A 23,186-nucleotide genomic window follows, 5' to 3' on the forward strand; every position below is an offset into this window, starting at 1 on the left:
GAATGCCTCCCACCTCCAAAGAAGACAAGTACCCCAGCGAGCCTTCAGGAATTGTGGCCTCCCCCACGCCAGCCACACGGGAATAACCTAGAATTTCAGCTCTGGATTGCCACAGACATGATTTGTCTGGGATGAAGGGCTTCGTTATTTGGTCCATAGTGAACTTTACTAAGTTTTACACTGACTGTGGGATTTTCCCAGGTATCTGGCATAATTTCTGATCATTTTCCCTTTTTTGCAGAATGCTTCCTCCAGTGGTATTTTCAGAGAAGATCTTGTGTTTGACTCCTTCTGACGCTCTGGGATGCAGAAGGTATTTTTGTCTCCTTCATTTAAGTGATAATTCTCTGGATATGAAACGTGAGCATGTTTTCTTGAACCCTATGGAGCCACCGTCCCAGCGTCTCCTCTGCTGGCCCCTGGTTCTTCTGTAGTCTGGGCTGCAGGTTTTCCCTGGAAAGATCTTTCTATTTTTTTTTTCTTTTGACTGTGTGTCATCCCAGCACAGGGGCCATGTTAATCTTCTCTGTATCGTTCCAATTTTAGTATTTGTACTAAAGATTTTTTAAAGAATTCTTTTCTCCGTCATCATTATGTATTACATTATATATGGCATTGAGGAACCTAAGGGTACATTTAAAAACTCACTCCATTTGACATTCTGAGCCCTTTAAATCTGAGCTCTTAAATCTTTCTCTAATGCACAAATCTTCAGAAAACCCAGTTATGTTCACCATTCCCCACTTCTTGCTGTTTCTTTCCTCGTAGAGCCCCCGTCGTGTGGGTGCTAACACATGTTCTGTTTCCTTTTTATCTTTCCCCAAAGCCTCCCAGGAGGCGTCTCAGACCTGATCTTACAGCTCCGCTTTTAAAATTTCTCATTTGTTTTATACACATCATATTCCTAGTTGGTTTTCCTTTATACCTGTAATTCTGGTGTCATGTTACTGATATCCCTCCTTGCCTCTTAAAGAGATTACAATTTTAAAAAATTAATAGACCAAAGAGAACAAACGTGAATTCTTCTCTGCCTGGTACAGATTCTCTGTTTTGTCTCTCCCAATGCTTTTGATCTCGGACACCTCACTTTCCCTTGTGAATACGTCCCCTCAACATGGATAACAGCGCTGTGCGTGCACGAATGTGTGAGGACGTGTGTGTACGGGTGTGTGTGTGCAAATGCATGCCTCGTGTGTGTGTGTACGCATTTGGGGAGGAGACAGTCCATTGTCATGTAATGGTTTCTTGTGGGCTACTGTCACACACATGGGCATGCAGACACGCGTGCACGCGGACACACGCACACGTGCACACACAGGGTGGCCTGAGTCATCCTCAGGGTTTCTCAGCTTCTGTATTCAGATCCTGGATTTGCTGGGCTCCCTCCCCAATCCTTGCGTCTCGCTGGGCAGGAGCCTCTGTTAGTGGCCATCTTGTTTCCAGGAGTCTTTGTGGTGACTCTTCTGGAAATGTGGATGCCTGAACGCCCATTTCACCTGGGCCTGCAGATCTGTTGGCGTAAAATGGGTCAGAGGGCTCTGGTTTTCAGCCTCTTCATCTGTGGTTTTGTCTTCTTTGCCCCAGCGCTGTGGTGGCTTCTGTGGTTTCTCAGGCCAGGTGCACTTCACTGAGCCCTGGGGGACATGGGGGCCGCCTTCCTCCCCGTGGCTGGCCCACGGCTGGCCCCACCCTCCCTTTCCCCTCCTGCCTCAGGGAGGATCCAGAAAAGGCTCTACTCTTGCAGCTCCGCTTGGCCGTGGGACGACGTCTGGCCACGGGGATGTAGCTGACAGTGGCAAGGACACCTTTGGAATCTGCCCTTCAAGGTTCCGAGCCAGCCCTTCTCCCTTCTCTTCTTCCTGTTGTTGGAATACGACCCGATTCCAGGCCAGCCCTTCTCCTCCCTTCTCTTCTTCCTGTTGTTGGAAGGTGACCCAGCAGCGGAGACCAGGGCAGTGTCCTGTGTGGAGGATGCAGAGCCAGCCGAGGGAAAGGGCCTCCCCGTGCCTCTGACAGGGTCACTTCCCATGCTGTGAGAGTCACTCTTATCCTGTTGTTGTTACTTGAAGCCACATCGAGCCCTACATGATGCATTTACTGACTTTGTGGGAGGTGGTCATGTGTTCAGCTAAAACCTCTGTTTTCTGGACAAGGAGAGTTGCAGTCTTTGTCATCAGGTACAAGCAGATGTCTCCAAGCGGGACTCCTGTTAACGCTGTTGCTCTTCACCCAGTATGACCCCCGCCCCTTCCCCCCAGTGAGGTGTAACTCCTGGAGCAGCAGCAGCCATCTTCTGATGAAGACCAGCTACATGCCAAGGACGGCCAAACAGCCTGGGATTCTCTCAGTGTCCATTCCTGCCCACAGGACTTTACACTTGAGCCCAGGGTGGCACAGAGGTTGCAGTGAGCCGAGATCATGCCAGTGTACTCTAGCCTGGGTGACAGAGCAAGACCTTGTCTCAAAAAACAAAACACAAAACAAAGCACTGTATTTATGGCTATAAATTGCCCTCTAGGTACCCCTTTAGCTGCAGCACAGACACTCTGACATGGTGCTGCATCCATCTTTATGTGGTTACAAGTATCTTCACGTTTCCTTTTTTCTCTTTAACCCATGAATTATTGTGGAGTCATGGGTGTGTCTTTTAGCTTCTAGAGGCATTGTTTAGCTTGTTATCGTTGGTTGCTTTTCTAGTTTCATCAGTCAGTGAGTTCTCAACAGCATGGTCCTTGGGAATGTAAGGTTTCTCTGTGGCCGAGTTCATGGTTAGTGTGTGGATATTCCATACATGTGAGAGGACAGTGTTTCTCCACTGGGCATGGAGTTCTGTGCTCACCATCAGATCATGATGGTGGGCTGTATTAGGAAATCATCTCTGGGCTCTGGCTCAAGTTCAAATGTTCCACGCCCTTCCCCAAGAAATGAACTGAATCTTCAGACACTGGCTTCCCCCACCGTCTGCCCTGGTGTGTGTGCATGTGTGGGTCCACGTGTCCCTGCTCTCCCGTTGCCATTGCCCTGGTCCTTGGTAGATGAAGGGCCTGGCAGCCATACATCACCCCCCAGGTGCAGATGGCATCAGGGCAGCCTCCTCTACAATTGGGGTTGGGTTTCCTCAGCTCCCGTTTCTGACACTGCCTGGGCCAGAGCCATCCTCTGCGGGTGGACATGCCTCACCTGGTGGTCCTGTGGTCACAGCACCCCCTGCCTCCTGCTACACATTCCTCCCAGGCCTGCACCCACCTGCCTTCCTGGGGGCTGTGCCCATCCCTCCCTCCGAGCTCATCACTGAGCCATTCTTCCCAGCTCCCCACCTTGCAGGTGGCTCTCGGGGGGACCGTGAAGGCCTGGAGCTTCCAGGGTTGCTCTTGGGGCCTCAGGCAGTCACTTGGCACTGCCTGCAGACCTGGGCAGGGCAAGTCAGATATGCATGGCTGCAGGGCCCCTTACAGTCCACACAACCACACCACCCTGTGGCGCCAGCATGAGCCCCGAGATTCCAAGACCTCCCCACAACCCCCATGACCTCAGGGGCCTGAGCTTAGCATCAGATCAGCCTCGCATCACACCACCTTCGTGGCCTCAGCTGAACATCCTGGACTGCAAGGGCATGGGGGTGACACGGGGGCAGCGCCTAAGGCCATGAGTTCCAGGCCAAGACCGAACCCCCACACTGCATAGGGCTGAAGCTGTGCTACCTCTGGGGGTGGAGAGGGAACTGAGGCCCACTATAGAGGGGCCTCTGGAGGGGAGAGCTGTGGCCGTGAAGGGAGCCGGGGAGACACTGCCAGGAACCCAGAGCTCTGGCCAGGAGCGTGAGCCTCAGCTCAGTCCCCAGGGGCTCCTAAAAACCCGGAGGGATGCAGTGGAGTCGGGGCTGATGGGAGACGCGCAGGTCGGCTGGGTCTCGGGGAGGCTGCCTTCCTGTAAACAGAGGAGCCAGGCCGGTGCGTTGCATTCGGGGGCTGCTGTCAGCTCCCTTGCCCATCCTCACCTTTGATTCGTACTCAGCTTCACTGCACAGGCTGGGGTGGGTGGGGCCTCAGGAACCAGTCCCTAAGCTGCCTGGGCACCAGCTGGCCGCTGCCTTTGCTGTGCCATTTTAGTTGGCCTCCAGCATGAACTCAGTTTCCTGAAGGCACCCGGACTCCCATTTTGAGGCTGAGCCTTATCACTGGTGTCAGCAGGGTGGTGAGGGTAGGGCAGCTGAGAGGTTGGTGGGGATTGGAGTGACCCTGGTTCCTCCCCGCCAGGCTGCCTCCTCCCGGCTGCCAGTGTGGTCTCCATGAGCCACCCAGTGCCCAGTCCCTTCAAATTGGAGAGCCCAGGAGAGGGGCTCCTTTGGAAGGCTCTGGATGCCCTATGGGCTCTGGGCTTGATTCTAGCCCCACTCCTGCCTCATGACAAAGCCTGCTCACTCCACTGCTCAAAGAGCCTTCTCAGTTCAGCAGGAGACATTTAATTCCCAGCCCTAGAGAAACCAAGTGAGTGCAACCAAGCTGTGTCACTGGTCACACGATCTGAAGCAACTCAGCTCCCCAGCAGAAGTCAAGTGACCTAGGTGTCCTCCCTGCAGGACGGAGGGGCTGGCTTGGGCTGCTGCTCTCAACAACTGTGTCTGATACCTGCACTGAAGGCTATGACTCTTCCCCAGATGCTGCCTTACCTGCACCTACTTTGGCCACATGCTCTCCTTGTCCCTCAGGGCAAAATCTGTATTGATGCCACCTGACTTCTTTGACTTCTGACTTGTCCACAAACCTTGGGAATTCTCAGTGGTCTGTTTCTGTCCTCATGCTGCAGTGGGAGCTGGCATTTGGGGGTACTTCCTGGCCTCAGTCAGGGCTGCAGCTCCTGTGGGTGCAGGCACTCTCTCCCATCCTGCTGACCCTGCCTATCACTCTCCATTTGGTCTCCAGGTCTGGTCAGTTCCTGGAACGGTTGAATCACAGACAAAGTGTTTGCCCTGAAGCTGTTTTGCACTCACCTCTTTGAGGTATGCTTTGGTGCATGCAGTGCTGCACTAGGGATCTTGGTGGGTTTTCCTTCTGTCAATATCAAGGGTCTCTCTCTGTTCCTTTTTAATACTTTTCATTCTCTCCTCAATGATATGGGTTCCTTCTTCATTTCTGGCACCTATCTTGCTTAGCTGGCTAAGTGGTAATAGTGGACTAGTTACTGAATATTTGTTTGGAAAGGAAGTAGAAGTTCCCACATCACCTCCACAGGCCACAAGGCCCAGAAGCCCAGGTATGTGTTCTGAGCTTGCCCCCATGCTGTTTGGGACAGAGTGGAGATAAGGCAGGAAGTCCAGCTCATAGTGTCTGTGATGGTTGGGAGAGACCTGGGCAGAAGTGCTGAGGAGCACGCAGGTCAGAAGCCTGCTGAGGGATGACCTTGCTCTGAGACCCTAAGGACCAGGGCTGATGGTGCCAAGTCTCAAAGCAATGGCCCTGCACAAGGAACTCAGCACAGGGCCGGGTATGTGAGGGGTGGCCACTCACACACAGGATCTGGACTCCTTCTTGGGCTGGAGACAGAGGGGACGATGAGGCAGGCAGGACCCTGCCTGTTCCCAGATGCAAAGGTGCTGGGGTCAGGGTGGGAGTGCTGTTCTGAGGCAGGAACCACCGTGCAGGTGACCAGTGGGACAGCAGTGGAGCCGTCTGTTCCCTGCGTGAGGCGGGTCTGCAGGGCCCCGGCCAGGCTTTGATGAGGCCCAGAGAAAGGGGCGGGGCATGCTGGTGAGCCTGTGTGACAGCTAGTGAGACGGCCATGGGGCACCACTGCCCTCCTGGACCCGATTTACCATCAGCCCAGCCCCTCCCCTTCTCCACTGCAGCTGGAGCTGCAGGACCTCAAGGTGGGGTGCACGGAGCCAGGGTGGGGGACACCCTCCAGGGAAATGACTCCCGCCTCGCTTGGGTGGGTGAGCACTCAGTGGTTTATCTGAACTTGGAAATGCTACAGAGCCAAGGGCGTGGGGTGGGCCTTGGCCAAGGTTGCTCCTTCCCTCTCCTTCCACCTGCAGGTGCTTCCTGAGCTTTTCTCCTGGCTTTTCCAGGATGTGGTCGCTCTTGGTGTCCAGACAAACCATGGAGGAAGGCGCAGGGTTCCTCGGGACAGTGCAGAAAATGTCCCGGCAGGAGAGAAGGGCGGACAGATCTGAAAGACTGAAGACAGTTGGACACAGGCTCAGGGCCAGTGCCTGGGTTTCCACACGCTGCGTCCAGCAGGGCCGTGGGTGGGCAGGATTGTGGGCAGGGCTGTGGGTAGGGTCATTCTCTGATGGGTCTGTGGAGGAGAAGCAAGGTTGCTTGTCCTTAGCCCTGGGCTCTGTCCTGACTCTCAGGCATCTCGGGCAGCTGCCCTCTTGCCCCAGCTTGGCCAGGAGCCCCTGAGTCTCCTGCCTGTGCTCCCTGGCCCTCCTAGCCCCTGCTGAGTCCCCTCGCTCAAAGGCACCGGCCCCTCACGGGCCCAGGTCACACACCCGTGCCACACTCTGGCCCCTGAAGCTACTTGAGGCCGGAGTTGTGCTGTACCCACCTGCACCCTGTCCCCACACCTGCTCCTGGGACCAGCCCCTCAGCTAAGTTTGCACACAGGGGCCACCTGCCCAGTGCTTCCTGAGGAAGGCAGAGGTTACCTGGGGCTACCACAGCCCCCACCCTGCCTCTCTCATCGACATACCCGGGGCCTCATAGGCCCCTCCTGGGACTCCTGTGAGCTTCCCCACAACTGGACCAGGTGCCCACTGAGCAAACACCTGAGCTCCACTCTCCCCACTGCACTATACCCTGGTCAGGGCGTCCTCCATCCCAGCATGCAACTCTGCAGCCCACGAGGTCGAGCAGGCTCCCGGCATGCCAATCCGTCTCCAGGACCCCACGCCCTGGGACCCCACGCCCTATGGCCCCAGGGCCTGTGATCCCACATTCCTGTTGCCCCTACGGGGTCCACAGTTGACCCTACTTTCCCCAGGGCCACCTCACCTGCCTGTGCTGGGCCTTGTGCTCGCAGCACCCCACCCTGGATAGCACAAGGCCCCACCCATCAGCCCCTCAGGAGCTCCTCCTTCCTGGATGCCCTCAGCCCTGGCAGGTGCAGGCAGCAGGGGCTCACCTGTCGCTCCCAGAGGCCCTGGGTGCTAGCCCCCCTGCTGCCCAGGGCTGCCCGTCTGACCAACAGCTCCAGGCTCCCCTGCGAGGAAAGGGAGAGTATATGAGGATGGAGCAATGCAGTGGCTTGGGGCCCTGTTCTGACGGGGACAGAGGGTGTCAGGGCCCCTCCCTGGGTGCAGGCAGCAGGTCTGGTCCTCAGATGGAGGCTGAGATCTGAGGGAGAGCAGCGTGCCAGGTCCCTGTGCCCCACACAGGTGCCCCTTGGGCTCCATGACAGGTTTGGGGGGGCATGGCCAGGTGGGGAGGTGTCAGGTAGGGGCCCTGTGACAGTGCCTGTCACCCTTGTCTAGCTGCTGCTGCCTCGGTCAGTGCAGAACTCAGTCCTCATCTGGCTGGGTCATCTCCCTGTCTGTCCTCCCCATGGACGCCCCTCTCCAGCTCCAGCTCCCAAATCAGCCTTTCCTCCATCTCAGCATCCAAGTCATGACCCACCGCTGCCGCCTCAGAGGAGGAGGAGCACCAAGGTCACGGGAGCCTGCGGCTCCGTGCTGGGTGGGGAGAGGTGGGGGAAGCAGTAGCCAGGAGGATGAGAGGGTGGGAGGGGGGGGACGGGGAGGACGCGAGGGCAGGAGGGAGGGAGGGAGGATGGGAGGTAGGCTGGGCCCTCCTGGGTGGCCCTAAGCAGGCAGCTCGTGTTTCCTGAAGATTGGGGAAGGGGTCACCTTGAGGGCCTCGGAGGGCCAGGCCAAGGCTGAGCTCTGCGTCATGACTGGCTTTGTCTGGGCTTAGGGAAGCCCCGTGTCCTCGCCACAGCACCCCAGAGGCTGGACAGTGGTGTCTCCAGCAGGGGCTGCTGTGCTGACACAGATCGATGCTCCAGCCCCAGGACCAGGGGACAACCGGCTCCCCGCTGGCCACAACTCCCTCCCCAAGAGCCAGGAGCCCAGTACCTCTGCCCTCTAGGTGGCGGCTACCATGCCTCCATTCTCCAGGAAGCAGGGCCTTGCTGCGGGTGCCAGGGGACCCCAGGGGCTCAGTGCCTGGCTCCAGCTTCTGCTCCAAGATGGGCATTGGGGGCCTGGTGTTCTCGTGGAAGGAGTCAAACTTTGACACGTGTGCTGTGGGAAGGAAGGGTGGCAGCGGGATGCAGTGGGAGCCAGGGGATGCGAGGCCTGGGCAGGCCATGCCAGGATACCCAGGTGTGCTAACGGTGGGTAAAGGCGTCCTCCCTCAGCCTGGCCACTGTGAGGACAGACAGGTGTGCTGGGCACAGGTGCAGGGCTACTGGCTTCACTCACTCTGGATGGCGGACTCACAGGCCTGGCTCACAAGCTGGTAGAGGGTGGCGAGGGACTGCGGCTCGCCCTGGAAGGGAAGGTGGTGCAGCTTTGGGACCCGTGTGGCTGGTGCCTTCCCAGGTGATCCCGAGCTGAGCCAAAGACTCTCAGTCTCACTCACCTTCTCTCCTCGTTCCCCTTTGGGCCCCGGCAGCCCCTGATGAGGAGGAGAAGAGAAAAGAAGTCAGCAGGGATGGCCTGAGACCACACATGAGAAGTGCGAGATGGCCCTGGGGTGGATCATGGCTTGGGCAGCCTGATAGCCACAGTGGCAGTGTGACCCCACAGGGCAGGCAGAGCCAAAGCCCAATCCCAAATTCCCAGATCCTAGGAGCCTGTGGTCCTTGCCTGCACCCCAGAGCAGGCATGTGAGGAGTTTGGTTCTGCAGCAGAGTCCTGAGTGGGGCTGGAACTTGTGCCACAAAGGACTTGCCTCTGGCTGTAGATTTTTGTGCTAGGGGAGATGGTGGGTGTGGGACACTGCCCAGAGAACAGACCCTTCCCGGGCCCAGGCCAGGCCTGTGCCAGTGCTTCCTTGCCAACTTCTGTCTTCTTCCACCTCTCCAGCTCCTTGGGGAACCTGGAGCCCACCTAAGTGGGGGCCCATGGAGCTGCTGAAAGTCAAGGCATCCCCCAGGGGATACTACACCCCCATCTCCCACGTCTGTCCCCCTACGGGGGATGGTGGTGCCTCCACGGAGCCTGCCGCCCCACCACCTCCCCTCCACCAGGTCTGTCCTGGGTGGGGTTGGGGGAGGTGCAGAACCAGCCCCTGGCTCTACTCTCTTGCACTAGCACCAACAACAAGCTCCCAGCTCAGAACAGGCCTCCAATAACAAATGGGAAGTCCCTGAGCGGTCAACAGGAAGTCCCTGAGTGATCAACAGGAAGTCTTTGAGTGGTCAACAGGAAGTCCCTGGGCTGTCAATAGGAAGTCCCTGGGTGGTCAACAGGAAGTCTCTGAGTGGTCAACAGGAAGTCCCTGGGCCACCAATAGGAAGTCCCTGAGTGGTAAACAGGAAGTCCCTGGCAGTCAACAGGAAGTCCTTGGGAGGTCAACAGGAAGTCCCTGGGTGGTCAACAGGAAGTCCATGGGCTGTCAACAGGAAGTCCCTGGGTGGCCGGGCGCGGTGGCTCACGCCTGTAATCCCAGCGCTTTGGGAGGCCGAGGCGGGCGGATCACAAGGTCAGGAGATCGAGACCACGGTGAAACCCCGTCTCTACTAAAAATACAAAAAATTAGCCGGGCGCGGTTGTGGGCGCCTGTAGTCCCAGCTACTCGGGAGGCTGAGGCAGGAGAATGGCGTGAACCCGGGAGGCGGAGCTTGCAGTGAGCCGAGATCGCACCACTGCACTCCAGCCTGGGCGGCAGAGCGAGACTCCGTCTCAAAAAAAAAAAAAAAAAAAAAAAAGGAAGTCCCTGGGTGGTTAGCAGGAAGTCCCTGAGAATATGGGGCTTGCACCCTTCCCTCCCCCACCTTTGACTGGCTGGTGGGTGTTGGAAGTGAACTTACTGTGGGCCCCACAGCCCCTGGGGGTCCTCGCTCTCCACCAGTGCCCCTGGCCCCTGCCATGCCCTGGAACCCCTGCAGAGACACAGAAGTCAGGGTTTGGTTTAGGCCCCCAGCAAATCTGTTCCCACTTCAGCCCTGGTTCCCGGACGTCCCAGGGCCCCCCTGACCTGACAAGGGCAGTGGACACCCAGCTGGCCCCAGCCTCCCTCAGGCCATTCCTCTGGCAGGCGGTGCCTCCCCTGCCTCCAGGCCCTGGCTCCCCATGCCCTGTGCTCCTCCTCCAGTGCTGTCAGCACCCACGCTGCTCTAAATGTCCCTAGCTGTTCCAGTTGCCCCAGTGTGACTGCAAGTTAGGCTTCCCCCGAAGTGGTGCTTATGGGGAGGCAACTTGGCCTGCAGCACTCAGCCCGAGGCCAACGCCAGGAGACCCCCCATCAAGGTCTCCCAGGAACTGAGTCCTCAGCACAGAGCCCTCACTTGGGGGCATGTAGTGCTCTTGGGCAGACGCTCACCCACCCACAGGGCCCTGCAGAAAGTTCCAGCAGAAGTGAGGCCCTCCCAGGCCACTTCCTGGGGTGACCTAGGGGTGACAGCTGGTGTTCAGACTAGCCTCTGCCTGGACCCTGGAACGTAGGAGCCCTGGGTGGGGGTGGGGGTCATGGGAGGTTGGTGCCTACCCTGGGGCCAGGGGGTCCGGGCAGGCCAGCAGTTCCCTCCAGGCCTCTCATTCCCTGATGGCATAGGAAGGCACAAGCTGGGTGGGGTTTGTACCTGTACCCAGCCCTCCCATGGTGACAGCCCCCAGCAGCACCCAATACACCCTGTAACCCAAGCAGCAAAGGTGAGGCAGCTGAGGCTGCCAGGCTCCTACTTAGCCACCCCCCACCTGACCCCACCTCAGTGACAGCTCCTGCCTGGGGTGGGCTGGAGCTCTCCTGCCTTCTGGCCAGGCCACAGGCTGAAGGGGGTGGTGCAGTGGGTGAGGCAGGAGCCCAGGAGGAAGCACCTCCCTCTCCCTACCCCACAGCCTCCATCTCCAAGTCCCCCCACCACCACAGGCCAGTCTCTACCACCCTGACAGAACCCTCCAAGCCCAGAGTCAGCACCTTTGGTCCCTGGAGGCCAACTCTCCCGGGGATGCCCTGGTGGCCGGGGTGGCCCTGGGATAGAACAGAGGAGCCAGCCAGGCAGGGGCCAAGGTCACATCCAGAAGAGGTGGCCCTGCCTGTAAGGCCTCACCCCCCGACCCCTGTGTCCCCCATGCACTCCCCATCTCCATCCCTGTACTTCCCCCCTCCCCCGCCGCCACCAACCCCTGTGGCCCCTGGCTCCAGCCACACTACCTGCAAGCCTGGGAGCCCATGGTCTCCTTTCTCTCCTTTGACCCCTGGTGGACCCTGGAGGGGGATGATGGGCTGGACAGTGAAGCGGAGGGGGCACAGGGCAGGAGGGCGGGGAATGGGTGACACTTACCACAGGCCCCGGGACTGCGCGGCCTTGGGTCCCCGGTGACCCCTGCTGGCCTCCAGGACCTTCTGGTCCCATCTGTCCGGGTGGCCCGGGCTCTCCCTGGAGACACAGGCAGTGGGGAGGGCCTGAAAAGGTCACGCTGGCTGCCCCTCCTGTGGTCCCTCTGGGTCACAGCCAGCCCTCCCAGCCCTCTGGGCATTCAGGCCCAGGCCCACATGGAGACATCTCCATTAAAGAGGCAGGGGCAGCCCCAGCACCCTCACTGCCCACCCTGGGAGGGTCTGGGAGCACCCACAGTCGGGGTCTGCAGCGCCAGAGAACGGCCAAGCCAAGCCTGTGAAGCCAGTTCCAACCAACTCCACCCCCAGCCCTCCCCTGCCCAACTCTGGGTTCCAACGGGGGTGTGGGGGGCATTGCAGAAATCACTGAGGAAAAGCCAGAGACCCCCACAGGCCAACTGTAAGGAAGAGATAGAAGACTTTCTTAAGCCCTGGACCCCAAAACACTAGACTCAGGTTTTACGGGAAATCCAGCCCTGTGGGGCGCACACTGCTGCTATTTAAACTCAAATTATCTTTTGAACAAAGCAAATCGAGGTTCCAAACACTATAAAGAAAACTGCGACAGTCTTATTTATAAGCATCAATGCAAAATCCAAAACAAAATGTCAGAAGCTGAACTCTGCAGCACGTGACATGGATAACGAGAATTCAGCGACCGTGTCAGATTTTCGACAGATGCACGAATCATCCAGTATTGAGGGATATCCTACAATTAATAGCTCAAAAGGCACAGTCATTTCATTATGTCCATAACAGCACTAGAGCTTGTTTAATGCGCATTCTTGATGTTTTAAATCTAATAAAATAAGAGTGGATGGACTTCACTACCACATGACAAAATGCACCTGTCTCTGCTTCCAGGACAGCATTTTAATGGTCAAATGCTAGAAGCACTTTTGTTAAGCCAAGAAGAAAATGAGAATATCTGCTACCACCACGGCTTTCTGACAAAATTCTGGAGTATTCACCAACACCATTAGATAAGAAAAAGAAATCGGACTGATCAAGACTGAAAAGCCGAAGGTGAAGTGTTTCTTTGCAGGTGATGTCACTGTAATCCTGGAACACCCAAGAAAATCATAAAGAAGATAACTGAGGCCGGGCGCGGTGGCTCACGCCTGGAATCCCAGCACTTTGGGAGGCCGAGGCGGGCGGATCACGAGGTCAGGAGATCAAGACCATCCTGGCTAACACGGTGAAACCCCATCTCTACTAAAAAAAAAAGTACAAAACATTAGCCGGGCGAGGTGACGGGCGCCTGTAGTCCCAGCTACTCTGGAGGCTGAGGCAGGAGAATGGTGTGAACCCAGGAGGCGGAGCTTGCAGTGAGCCGAGATTGTGTCACAGCACTCCAGCCTGGGCGACAGAGCGAGACTCTGTCTCAAAAAAAAAAAAAAAGAAAGAAACCTGTGTGAAAATAATGAGGTAGAAGCTGTAATGAGAGAAAAGACCTAACTTATAATAGCAACAAAAAAGAGGAACTACGTAGGGATGAAGGAGAACCGAGCGGGTCTGTAGGAAGAGACTGTCCCCGCGCTGTACTGAGGGCCACAAAAGGCCCTGTGAACCAACGGCAGGATGGCCGTGTTTTTGGACGAGAAGATTCAATACCATAAAAACGTCATCTGTTCCCGAGTATGTCTATAAAGCGAATGCGGTCCCAATAAAAACACCAACTGAATTGTTGAGGTTAAATGGATAAGTCAATTCTACAGTTCACTGAACAATGAAATAAGCAAAGAGAGCCAGGAAAAAAATTCTGGGGAATACAAAAGAGGACCAGCCCGCCTGGCATTAAAATTTTAAAGAAATCTGTAGTAATTTAAGAAGCACCGCCCTCGCATGTGAACAGCAGACAAATCAACAGGACGGATTTGGAGCGCCTGAAAACCCCCAAAATACACAGGGGCCTCGGGACATCACGAGAGCAACAGCGTTTAACTTCCACGAGGGGCGGGCTGTGTAAGGAAAGACTCAGGCGACCATCGGTGGTCTGTGAAGAGGTGAAGCTGGAGTCCTCCCCGTCCTCCGTCCTCCCCAGCGTTGTAACAAAATCAGCTCTAGAGGAATCCACCTGGAGTACTGAAAAGGGCCTGCAAGCACCAGGAGGAACCAGGAGGAGGCGCTCTCTACTCTCGGAGTAAGGAAGACCCTTTAACACAGGATACAGAAGCCACAGAACAGAGCACTAACACGGACTACGTCAAAGTTATTTTAAACTCTGTATGGAAACGCACATTGCCAACAAGGTCAAAAGACAAGAAAATGCCAAATGCAGTCAAAACTCACATCACAGACACAGGGCTGGTTCCAGCAAGTAAAAAGCGTGCCCACCAATTATTAAGAAAAGTAACAGTGGAGAAGGCAGAGGACATCTCCAGCAAGAAAACATGGGCCACTTTCAAAGGGCGTTCACGCTGCTTGGAAGAGAAATGCATTTTCATCTATCAGATGGCTCCTGAAGCAGCCAGTTACACAAGATGGGGGTGGGAAGCCAGTGCTGGCTTGTCGCGGGGGAGCACCTTGCACGGCTCTGCAGGGCCAGTGTGGGGACATCCACCCCAAAGCACAGGGGCCCGTGTGTGCCCTTCCACCCAGCAACTCTCCTAGGGAATCTGAGCCTGGGATGCGCGCTCAGGCTCCAGCACAACCACCAACAAAGGCAGTGCAGGTGCAACAGGACAGCCCCGCCGGAGCCAGGCTCACGTCTGTGCTCACGGGGATGTGGAACTCTCCGGAAGGCTGCCGGGAGAGAGGCGGGTGTCGGGGTCGGAAGGAGGACGGCCTCGCTGCACGCCGACCACACTTTTGGCATCTGCGTCATGCTTGTGCAGTACCGTGGTTTAGGTAAATGCTTAGAATTGAGCCCGGAGGGCGGCCCTCTCACGTCTGGGGTGGGTGCTGCTGTCGTTGCTGGGTGCACTGCCTTCAACATCCGTCTCTGCAGAACCAGAACCCCCACCCCCGAAACACCTCCCCGCACACTGCGCATATGCTGCTACATCTGAAAATACTTTGTGGGCCTAAGCTCCTGGGCCCAGCCCAGCACAGAGAAGGCATCTGGCTCGTGCCTGCCCCGTAGAAATCAAGGGCGGCCTTCAGGGCTGACAGGACAGGTGGCCTCACCTCCCCAACCCTCAGATTTCCCCCGTCGGGCCATGGGGTTCATCCTCCCTCTCTGGGTGAAAAGGGGACTTCCACCGTAACCAGGCCCAGGCCAGGCGCCCAGCAGGCACACGGGAGAGGCCAGTCCAAACCCCCTGGACCCCTGGGGTGCTGGGGTCCCTGCCTGTCTGCAGCTTGGGGAGGCCCCGCCCTGCCTAGGGAGGCTCCATGCAGCTCCCTGCACTCTCAAGAGCACCCTGGGAGGGGTGTCCTCTTCTGGCAGGCCGGATCCAGGCCCCCCACCTCCCAGGACTCACCAAAAACTTACCCTGGGCCCGGGGAAGCCCTGCTCTCCCGGAGTGCCGTTCCTCCCAGGGAGGCCCTGCAGAGGCACAAACAGGGCTAAGCCCCCAGAACCACCCCAACCGAGGCACAGGGGCACAGACCAGCCGCTCAGCCCCATGCCGGGTCCACCCTGAGCACCTGACCCCACCCAGCCCTGGTCTGTCCACTGCTGTCAGCCGGAAGGAAAGGGGCTTCCAGGGCAAGGACACACGAGCCCGTCCTTCCCTCTCACAGTCAGGCATTCCAGGTTCAGACCCCAGCCCCCTGAGCAGACAGGGCTGTGGACACTGCGCTCAGAGTGAGTGTGCTTGACCGGTCCCAGGGAGCCAGCTCTGGAAGCCCCAGCCATCACCTGCGGGGTGCTGGAACCTTGGGGTGAGCAGAGGCAGCTGCGGCCATGGCAGGTCCAGTGACCTCTCAGGTCCCCATAGCAGGGGTCCAGGCCTGGGCAGAGGGACTCTACAGCTCCTGCTGCAGGTGAGCTGGGCTGCCAGCACCCAGGACAGCGGCCGTCCGAGTGGCTGTGACTCACAGCCGGCCCGCGTCACACCCTGCAGCCACAGCACAGTTCTGGATCCCAGCTGCACCTGGACCTGTCCCAAGCCTGACACTGGATTCTGCACCAGGGGAGGGCTCGTGGGGGCGGGGGCAGCCTGGGGGAAGGAAGGAGCTGCGCCTGGACTCCCTGCCCAACCCTGACATTGAGAAACACTCGCCGGGCGAGGTGGCTCAAGCCTGTAATCCCAGCACTTTGGGAGGCCGAGACGGGCGGATCACGAGGTCAGGAGATCGAGACCATCCTGGCTAACACAGTGAAACCCCGTCTCTACTAAAAATACAAAAACTTAGCCGGGCGAGGTGGCAGGCGCCTGTAGTCCCAGCTACTCGGGAGGCTGAGGCAGGAGAATGGCGTGAACCCGGGAGGCGGAGCTTGCAGTGAGCTGAGATCTGGCCACTGCGCTCCAGCCTGGGTGACAGAGCGAGACTCCGTCTCAAAAAAAAAAAAAAAAAAAAAAAAAAAAAAGAGAAACACTGGATTGCACACCAGAGGAGGGCTTGCCCGGGAGGCCCAGCCTGGGGGAAGGCAGGCGCTGGGCCAGGTCTCAGGGCGGAGGCTCATGAAGTACATCCCAGCTCTGCGGCAGGACGGGGGGGATGGGCTGGGGCGGGAGGGCCTGGATTCCACATCCACCAGTGGCAGCAATACGTTGGCCAGGGTTCCCCGGTCACCCCAGGGAGACACCACTGGACTCACTGGGGGTCCCTGGGGCCCTGGGGGCCCAGGGGTCTCTGAGGAACAGGAGCAGGCAGACACGAAGGCCGGGCAGGTCTCTCCATCCCTCTGGAAGAAAAGACACCTGCTCATCAGAGAGACCCTCTCCCCGGCTCTCGCCTGACCCGAGAGCTGAGCTCAGCCAAGCACACCTGGGCTCCAGGGACACTTCCAGGCCTACACCTGGGAGGCAGGGGTGAAGGTCAGGGGCACAAGTGCACAGTGGGCAGGTCCCGGGCTCAGGCCATAAGCCCCTGCGTGTGCAGCCAGCCCTGGGTACCCACCCTGCCAGGCTGTCCGCATGAGCCCAGGACAGAGTGGTGCCTTCTCCCTCCCTCTCCCCCCCATCTGGGCCCCCAGTACAGCCAAGCCCAGCACAGGTACACAGAGGAGTCACCGAGGCTGGGAGGGGCTCTCTGGCCTGGCTGTGGGACCCTTCCTGACTCATCTGCATGTGGCTGGGCCCACAGAGGTGGGCGTGGCCCTGAGTGGGGCCAGGGGTTCCCAGCCCAGGGGTTCCCAGGGCCTCCAGGACTCTCCGTCCAGCCCCCCTGGGCTCACCCTCTGGCCCTGAGGCCACCTCCTCTGAAAGCCTTCCCTGATCTCTCCCAGCACAGTGGCAATCTGGACAGGCCAAGACCCCAGGCACTCTGACCCTCAGTGGGCACCAGCCCTAACTTGCTTCGTGGAACAGGGGCAAGAGATGGGGCACACCGAGGCAGGGAGCTCACAGCACCGGTCCTCGTCGGCCCAGGTGTCACTGCACACGATCTGCAGTGTCTGGAGCTGAAACTGCAACGCAGGGGAGCCGGCTCAGTCCCAGGGGCTCAGAGAGGCGGCCAGCCCCAACCAGCGCGGCCCAGCAAGACAACTCACTGCGGCTGAGCTGCTCCGGGGGCCCCTGGCCTTGGCCAGCCTCCCCAGTGTGATGAAGCCGGCAGAGGGTGCGCTGCCCACCTCCCCGAGGGGCCGCTCAGCCACCTTTCGGCAGTCCACATAGAGCCTGACCTTGGAGCGGCCCACAGCCACGTGCACCTGCGAGACAGCACGGGAGGTTCCCCACAGCCCAGGCAGGGCCAGTGCCCACCTGAGCCCCCAAGGCCAGGCCAGAGCTGGGGAGTAACACCCATCACCGGGGCCTGGGGTCAGGAGCCTGATCTCCCCTTAGGTTTCGGGGGACCCTGGGAGAGCTCCCCCTTGCTGTGCCTCGGCTTCCCCTCTGTAAAATGGACCAAATGGCACCTGCTGCAGGAGCCTCTGGGGTCTGTGGGTCTCAAAGAGACGGGCTGGGAAGCTCTTCGACTCCAGTTAAGATGGAAGAGCTGGGTAGAGGGACAGAGGCCTAGGTCAACCTTCCCTCCCAAGGAAGGTCCTGCTCTTCTAGAGAGAGGAGTAGGGATCCAGCAGGGCCCTCTGGGGCTGGGCTGGGGGAACGGGGGAGAGTGGTGTGAACTGCAGCCTTCCAGGACCTTGTGGAAGCTCCCGAAGAAAATCTTCCTCACTTCCTGCGGGTCGAAGGTGGCCTCCTGCAAGGCAGCCCTGGGGTCGCGGTGGAAGTAGGTCAGGGACTTCCTCCCGGCTGCCAGGGAAGGGGTGGAGCAGGTGAGAACGGGCTGCAGCCAGCCGGGCCTACACCCTGAGCAGCACGGCCCTCACGACAGGCCAGGAGCAGCCCTGAGGGTGCCAAACTGAAGGTGACCCTCAATGTGGCCCACGGCCCCCTGACCGGGACACCTGCCTCCCACCCAGGGTGGGCGCCCACACCCCTGCTGCCTGGGGGCGCTGAGGGCCTGGCCTGGAGGCTGGACTTCCTCCGACAGCCTCCCAGGGCTCTGGGGCCTCCCTGCCCCCACTCCTCCTGACTGCTGGGGGCGATGCGGGGCCCACATCACCGTCCAGCAGAACCCCGAGGACGGGCTGGAAGTCCTCGGCCGTCATCTGCCACAGCGCAAAGGCCTCACGGGGCGTCTCGGGAAGCACGCGCACAAGGAAGACGATGGTGTGCTCTGGAGGGAGCGGGGCTGGGTGGACGTCACTGTGGGGTTGGGGGAGGGGGAGGCACATGAGCAGACCCGAGGGCGGCCAAGCCTGGCAGGACGATCCGCTCACCCAGCCGCAGCCCCAGCCCCAGTCCCTGAAGCTGCTCTGAGGGTCGTGGTGGACCCCTGCACCCGCACGCCCTTCCCAGCTGTAGACTCAGCGTGGAGGCCGTTGGCTCCCTGAGAGCCCAGATTGGTGGGTCCACAGAGCTGAGGGTCTATGAGGCCACATGGGGCTTCCCTGCCTCGGTTTCCCATGAGTAACATCGGGTACATAAAGGACAGAATCCGCTCCCATGGAATGAGAAGGATTCAACAGAAGTACTCGGAGGCACCAGGCCCAAGGTCATCTCAGGTCACATCTCAGGTCACATCTCAGGAAGAAGAGAGAAGGGCAGGGGGCATCTACACCACCTGAGACCACCAAGTAAGAGGGCTCTGCAGCCCGCTGCCCAGAGAGGAGGGCAGGGTGTCTACATCACCCTGAAAAGAAACTGCCATGGGGGCGGAGCGCAGGGGGTGTGCGCAGCAAGACTGGGGGAGGGAGAGGATGGTGAGGGAAGCTGGGGAACAGTCATCGAGTTCAGTCACGAAGACGCCGTGGTGACCAGGGGGCCACGGCCGAGCACAGCACAGGGGCTGGTGGCTGTGGGGGGAGAAAACAGGCTGGGAAAGACATTCCTAAGCCCCAGCAGTGCTAGATGAGTTTTTAAATAAATATATTTCTGTAATTTTAAAATCTCTGTTACAGAATGTAACTCACCTTTGTAACTTTTTTTTTTTTTTTTTAAGAGACGGAGTCTTGGCCGGGCGCGGTGGCTCAAGCCTGTAATCCCAGCACTTTGGGAGGCCGAGACGGGTGGATCACTAGGTCAGGAGATCGAGACCATCCTGGCTAACACGGTGAAACCCCGTCTCTACTAAAAAATACAAAAAAACTAGCCGGGCGAGGTGGCGGGCGCCTGTAGTCCCAGCTACTCAGGAGGCTGAGGCAGGAGAATGGCCCAAACCCGGGAGGCGGAGCTTGCAGTGAGCTGAGATCCGGCCACTACACTCCAGCCTGGGCGACAGAGCGAGACTCCGTCTCAAAAAAAAAAAAAAAAAAAAAAAAAAAAAAAAAGAGACGGAGTCTTGTTCTGTTGCCCAGGCTGGACTACAGTGGCACAATCCTGGCTCACTGCAGCCTCCATCTCCTGAGACAGACATGCTCCCACCCCAGCCTCCTGAGTAGCTGGGAACACAGGTGCCTGCCACTGCACTCGGCTAAGTTTGTTTGTTTATTTGTAGAGGTTGGGTCTTGCTGCATTGTCCAGGCTAGTTTCAGCCTCCTGGACTCAGCTTCCCCAGTAGCTGGGACTGCAGATGTGCACCAACACACCTGACCTCCACCTTTATAATCAAACATTTCAACTTAAAATGTCAGCAGCATACATCACAATTCAGGCTCACAATTAACAACACCTCTGTAAATAAGGTAGGAGCGTCATGAGATACCAGGAGTCGTCCCAAATCTCATGAGAAGCTATTTGAGCGTGATCGCTTCCTCTAAATCCAGCTATTGGCAGATTCATCCCATCGCCTCAGGTGGGAGAAAGGCTCTCACAGGAGGTCAGCCTGGGGCTCCTGCACGTTTGATCATGGCAAACAGACCCATACTTGGGTGCAAAAACATGCCAAGGGGCTGCCCTCACTCCGCCCATGGAGATTTTATTAATTTGTCAAATGTGAATTTCCGAAGTGTGAGTACTGGGGTGAGTCAACCCTTTGCTGCTGTGGCAGCGCTGCCACGTCCCACAGCCTCCAGGAGGTCTCCTGCCCGTGCCCCGGCTCCATCTCCTCCTAACCTTCAGTGGCCCCAGCATGGGCTTCCAGCTCCACCCCAGCCCTCGCCCTCACACCTGACCCGTCTTGTCAGCTGGGCGTCCTTGAAAAGCGTGAAGGTTGGGGTCCCACCGAAGGCAGAGGGCTCCATGGCCACGCCCCGGATGGAAGCATAAGCCTTTTCCACCAGGCCGAAGGCCACCATCAGGTCAAACCCTGGGGGACATGGAGGGGGGAGGGGGCACCAAGGGACCATCAGAGATGGCGGGGGGGGAGGGAGGGGCAGGAGCGGGGACTCAAGAGGGACCCAGTGGCTGCAGCACGGTGGGAGGGAGGGGCTGACGCAGTGGGGTGGGTGGGAAGTCAGCACAGGGGCTGGGGGCTGGGCAGGGGTCTGCTTCAGGCCCTGGGCTGGGCATCGCCCCCCATCCCTCCCCAGGGGAATCCAACACACTGGGAGGGGCCCCCCAGGCCTCCCTGGGAAATCACTGGGCCACACGCCCAGCTTCAGAGACCCAGAGATGGACAGGGTGGAAGCCCAGCCCCCGACCATGAGCTCCAACTCCCACCTCTCACCCCTGCCCCCCAGCAAGCCCACTGCACAGCATCCCAGCCCACCTAGGGTCCTTCTCCCTCGGAGGAAGCCTCCGCCAGTGAGCTCCCCTTTGCTGGCACACAGCGTGGCCGGCTCGCTCCATCCACCCTGCCTGGGGGCCCGCAATGACCCCATTCCCCGGCGAGCCCCACCCGCACAGAGCCGTAGGGGCCAACGCCATCCTCGAAGCCCCAGCTCCTTTCCCGCACTAACTGGTACAAAGTGAAGGGCGAAACCCCATTCACACTGCTGCTTATTGGTGCTGCCAGCAGGTCTGGGCAGGAGGCGGCAGAGGCCGCAGCCCCTTCCAAGGCCTGTTTCAAGTCGGCCGTCCCTGCCTTCCCACCATCCCCGCCTGCCCCCCCGTCCTGTCTTGTCCCTGCTGCAGGCTCAGAGCAGTCACAGCCCCACGGAGGTTCACTCGCTGAAGCCCTAGGTGAGACTCAGCTCTCACCACCCGCAGGCCTCCCTGCACCCTCGGGGCACCGTCCCCTGCCCTCGAGTCGTCCACCTCTCAGCCCCTCTCCGGGGAGGGCCTCACTCTCAGGCAACTGGAATGAGGACCCCAGGCTCCGGTCAGCCGAGACCCTGGAATGGGCCTGGAAAGGACCCAGGGCCCCCAGCGCTGCCTGGGCTCTGCCAGGTCCTGGCCCTGACCTTGCACAAGTTTCGGCTCCCTCAGTGAGAAGCAAGAATAATCACCGCCCAGCCAGCCACAGGGACGTCTGTGGAGGTGCAAACCCACCCAAACATCCTCCAACTGCACCACCCCCAGGTCCCAGGTCACGACACCCTTGGCCCCCAAGCCCAGGAAGAGCCTGAGAGACTGCAGGGCGGGCAGGCAGGGCAGGGCGGGCAGGCAGGGGAGGGCAGGCGGGCAGGGGAGGGCGCGCGGGCAGGGGAGGGCGCGCGGGCAGGGGAGGGCGCGCGGGCAGGGGAGGGCGGGCGGGCAGGGGAGGGCGCGCGGGCAGGGGAGGGCGCGCAGGACCCACCTGGGAGGGAGCTGTCCGGGCGGAGGGCTGGGCAGGCTGCTGGGAGGAGACGGGGTCAGTGTGAGTGGACGCGGCCCGGCCCCCCATGCCTGACGGACCACTGGGGAGCGGCCGCTTCGTGGATGATGCCCCAGCCTGAGCTCCATCTGCACAGGTGGGACTGTGCTGTGTCCCATCTGCCACCCGCAAGACCAGTGGTCCCCACGCCTCCCAGAAGAGCAAGGGAACAGGGATGGTCCCTGCCCCTCTGGATCTCACTGAGTGAAGCAGCTGCCCCCACTGTCCCCACAGAAGACAGGCCGGTGGGCCCAGGGTCGTACCAGGCATCCCACTGGGTGTGATACCCTTCGAGGGTACTGGTCACCCAGGTGTGCCCTGAGCTGGCAGGGCCAGGGAGATGCCTGGCGTGCGGGGAGGCTGGGGGCACGCGTGTCCTGGGGGCCGGGAGATGCCTGGCGTGAGGGCAGGCTGGGGGCACGCGTGTTCTGGGGGCAGGGCGATGCCTGGCATGAGGGCAGGCGGGGGGCACGTGTGTCCTGGGGGCAGGGAGATGCCTGGTGTGCGGGCAGGCTGGGGGCATGTGTGTCCTGGGGGCAGGGAGATGCCTGGCGTGAGGGCAGGCTGGGGGCACGTGTGTCCTGGGGGCAGGGAGATACCTGGTGTGCGGGCAGGCTGGGGGCATGTGTGTTCTGGGGGCAGGGAGATGCCTGGTGTTCGGGCAGGCTGGGGGCATGTGTGTTCTGGGGGCAGGGAGATGCCTGGTGTTCGGGCAGGCTGGGGGCACGCGTGTCCTGGGGGCCTCGGGACATGGGCTTGCCCTATGGCAGGTGCTCAGAACCCTTCATGGGCAGAGAAGGCAGGAAGGAGCACCCCTGACAGGAGAAGCTGCTCTCCCCTCCCATGGGAAGGCCGCCTCACCAGGGTAGCCACCCAGGCAGTGAGGACCGCGACCCCAAGGGCGTGCAAGCCAAGACTGGAAGACCCCACAATGGGGAGGTTCCCCCAGAGGGAAGCCGGTAGGTCGAGCTGCATGCCTCTGACAGCCCCCGCCCTGTACCTGTGGTTCTCCAGGAAACCAGCGAGAGACAAAAAACCAGCAACAGCGGCTCCCACCGTGGAAGACCCCAGGCAACTGTGACCATGTCCTCGTCCCTGGAGAATCCAGGCGGGGCCAGCCTGGGACCAGGCATCTCCAGCCCCCCGGGACCCCTGCCTGCCTGTGACCCCTGGGGTCAACTGGGTCTGGGGTTGGCTGGGTCTGGGGTCGGATGAGTCTGGAGCTGGCAGGGTCTGGGGTCTAGGGCCTGGCTGGGGCTGGGAGCTAGGGCCTGCCAGAGTCTGGGTCTACCTGGGTCTGGGGTCTTGGTGCCCACTCACCTGTCTGGCCGGTGGCAGACACAGCCTCACTCCTGCCTGCTGCGTAGACAGCTGAGACCAGGACCCTGTACTTGGTGGCTGCCTGCAGGTCGGGGAGTGTCACGTGGCTCCTGGGTCCTGGCACGGAGACCT

General features: G+C 59.5%; 1 protein-coding gene and 1 pseudogene across 1 annotated transcript in view; both read right to left on the reverse strand.

The window, feature by feature from the left end:
* Window positions 1–457: 457 nt before the first annotated feature.
* LOC126929884 (uncharacterized) lies at window positions 458–555 on the reverse strand (annotated as a pseudogene).
* A 1,154-nt stretch (window positions 556–1,709) lies between these two features.
* The window catches only part of COL20A1 (collagen type XX alpha 1 chain), a 41,122-nt gene continuing 19,645 nt past the window's right edge, over window positions 1,710–23,186 (reverse strand). Inside the window, 23 exon segments of the mRNA XM_050806925.1 lie at window positions 1,710–1,916; window positions 3,318–3,409; window positions 5,508–5,691; window positions 6,029–6,297; window positions 6,996–7,032; window positions 7,126–7,158; window positions 7,160–7,203; window positions 8,075–8,242; window positions 8,423–8,489; window positions 8,583–8,618; window positions 9,976–10,047; window positions 10,653–10,706; window positions 11,082–11,135; window positions 11,319–11,372; window positions 14,941–14,994; window positions 16,213–16,299; window positions 16,945–17,022; window positions 17,107–17,265; window positions 17,700–17,809; window positions 18,123–18,265; window positions 20,168–20,306; window positions 21,678–21,713; window positions 23,055–23,184. Coding sequence (XP_050662882.1) covers window positions 1,710–1,916; window positions 3,318–3,409; window positions 5,508–5,691; window positions 6,029–6,297; window positions 6,996–7,032; window positions 7,126–7,158; window positions 7,160–7,203; window positions 8,075–8,242; window positions 8,423–8,489; window positions 8,583–8,618; window positions 9,976–10,047; window positions 10,653–10,706; window positions 11,082–11,135; window positions 11,319–11,372; window positions 14,941–14,994; window positions 16,213–16,299; window positions 16,945–17,022; window positions 17,107–17,265; window positions 17,700–17,809; window positions 18,123–18,265; window positions 20,168–20,306; window positions 21,678–21,713; window positions 23,055–23,184 — 2,307 coding nt within the window.

Source organism: Macaca thibetana, chromosome 10 (genome assembly GCF_024542745.1).
Source record: "Macaca thibetana thibetana isolate TM-01 chromosome 10, ASM2454274v1, whole genome shotgun sequence".
Lineage (NCBI taxonomy): Eukaryota > Metazoa > Chordata > Mammalia > Primates > Cercopithecidae > Macaca > Macaca thibetana.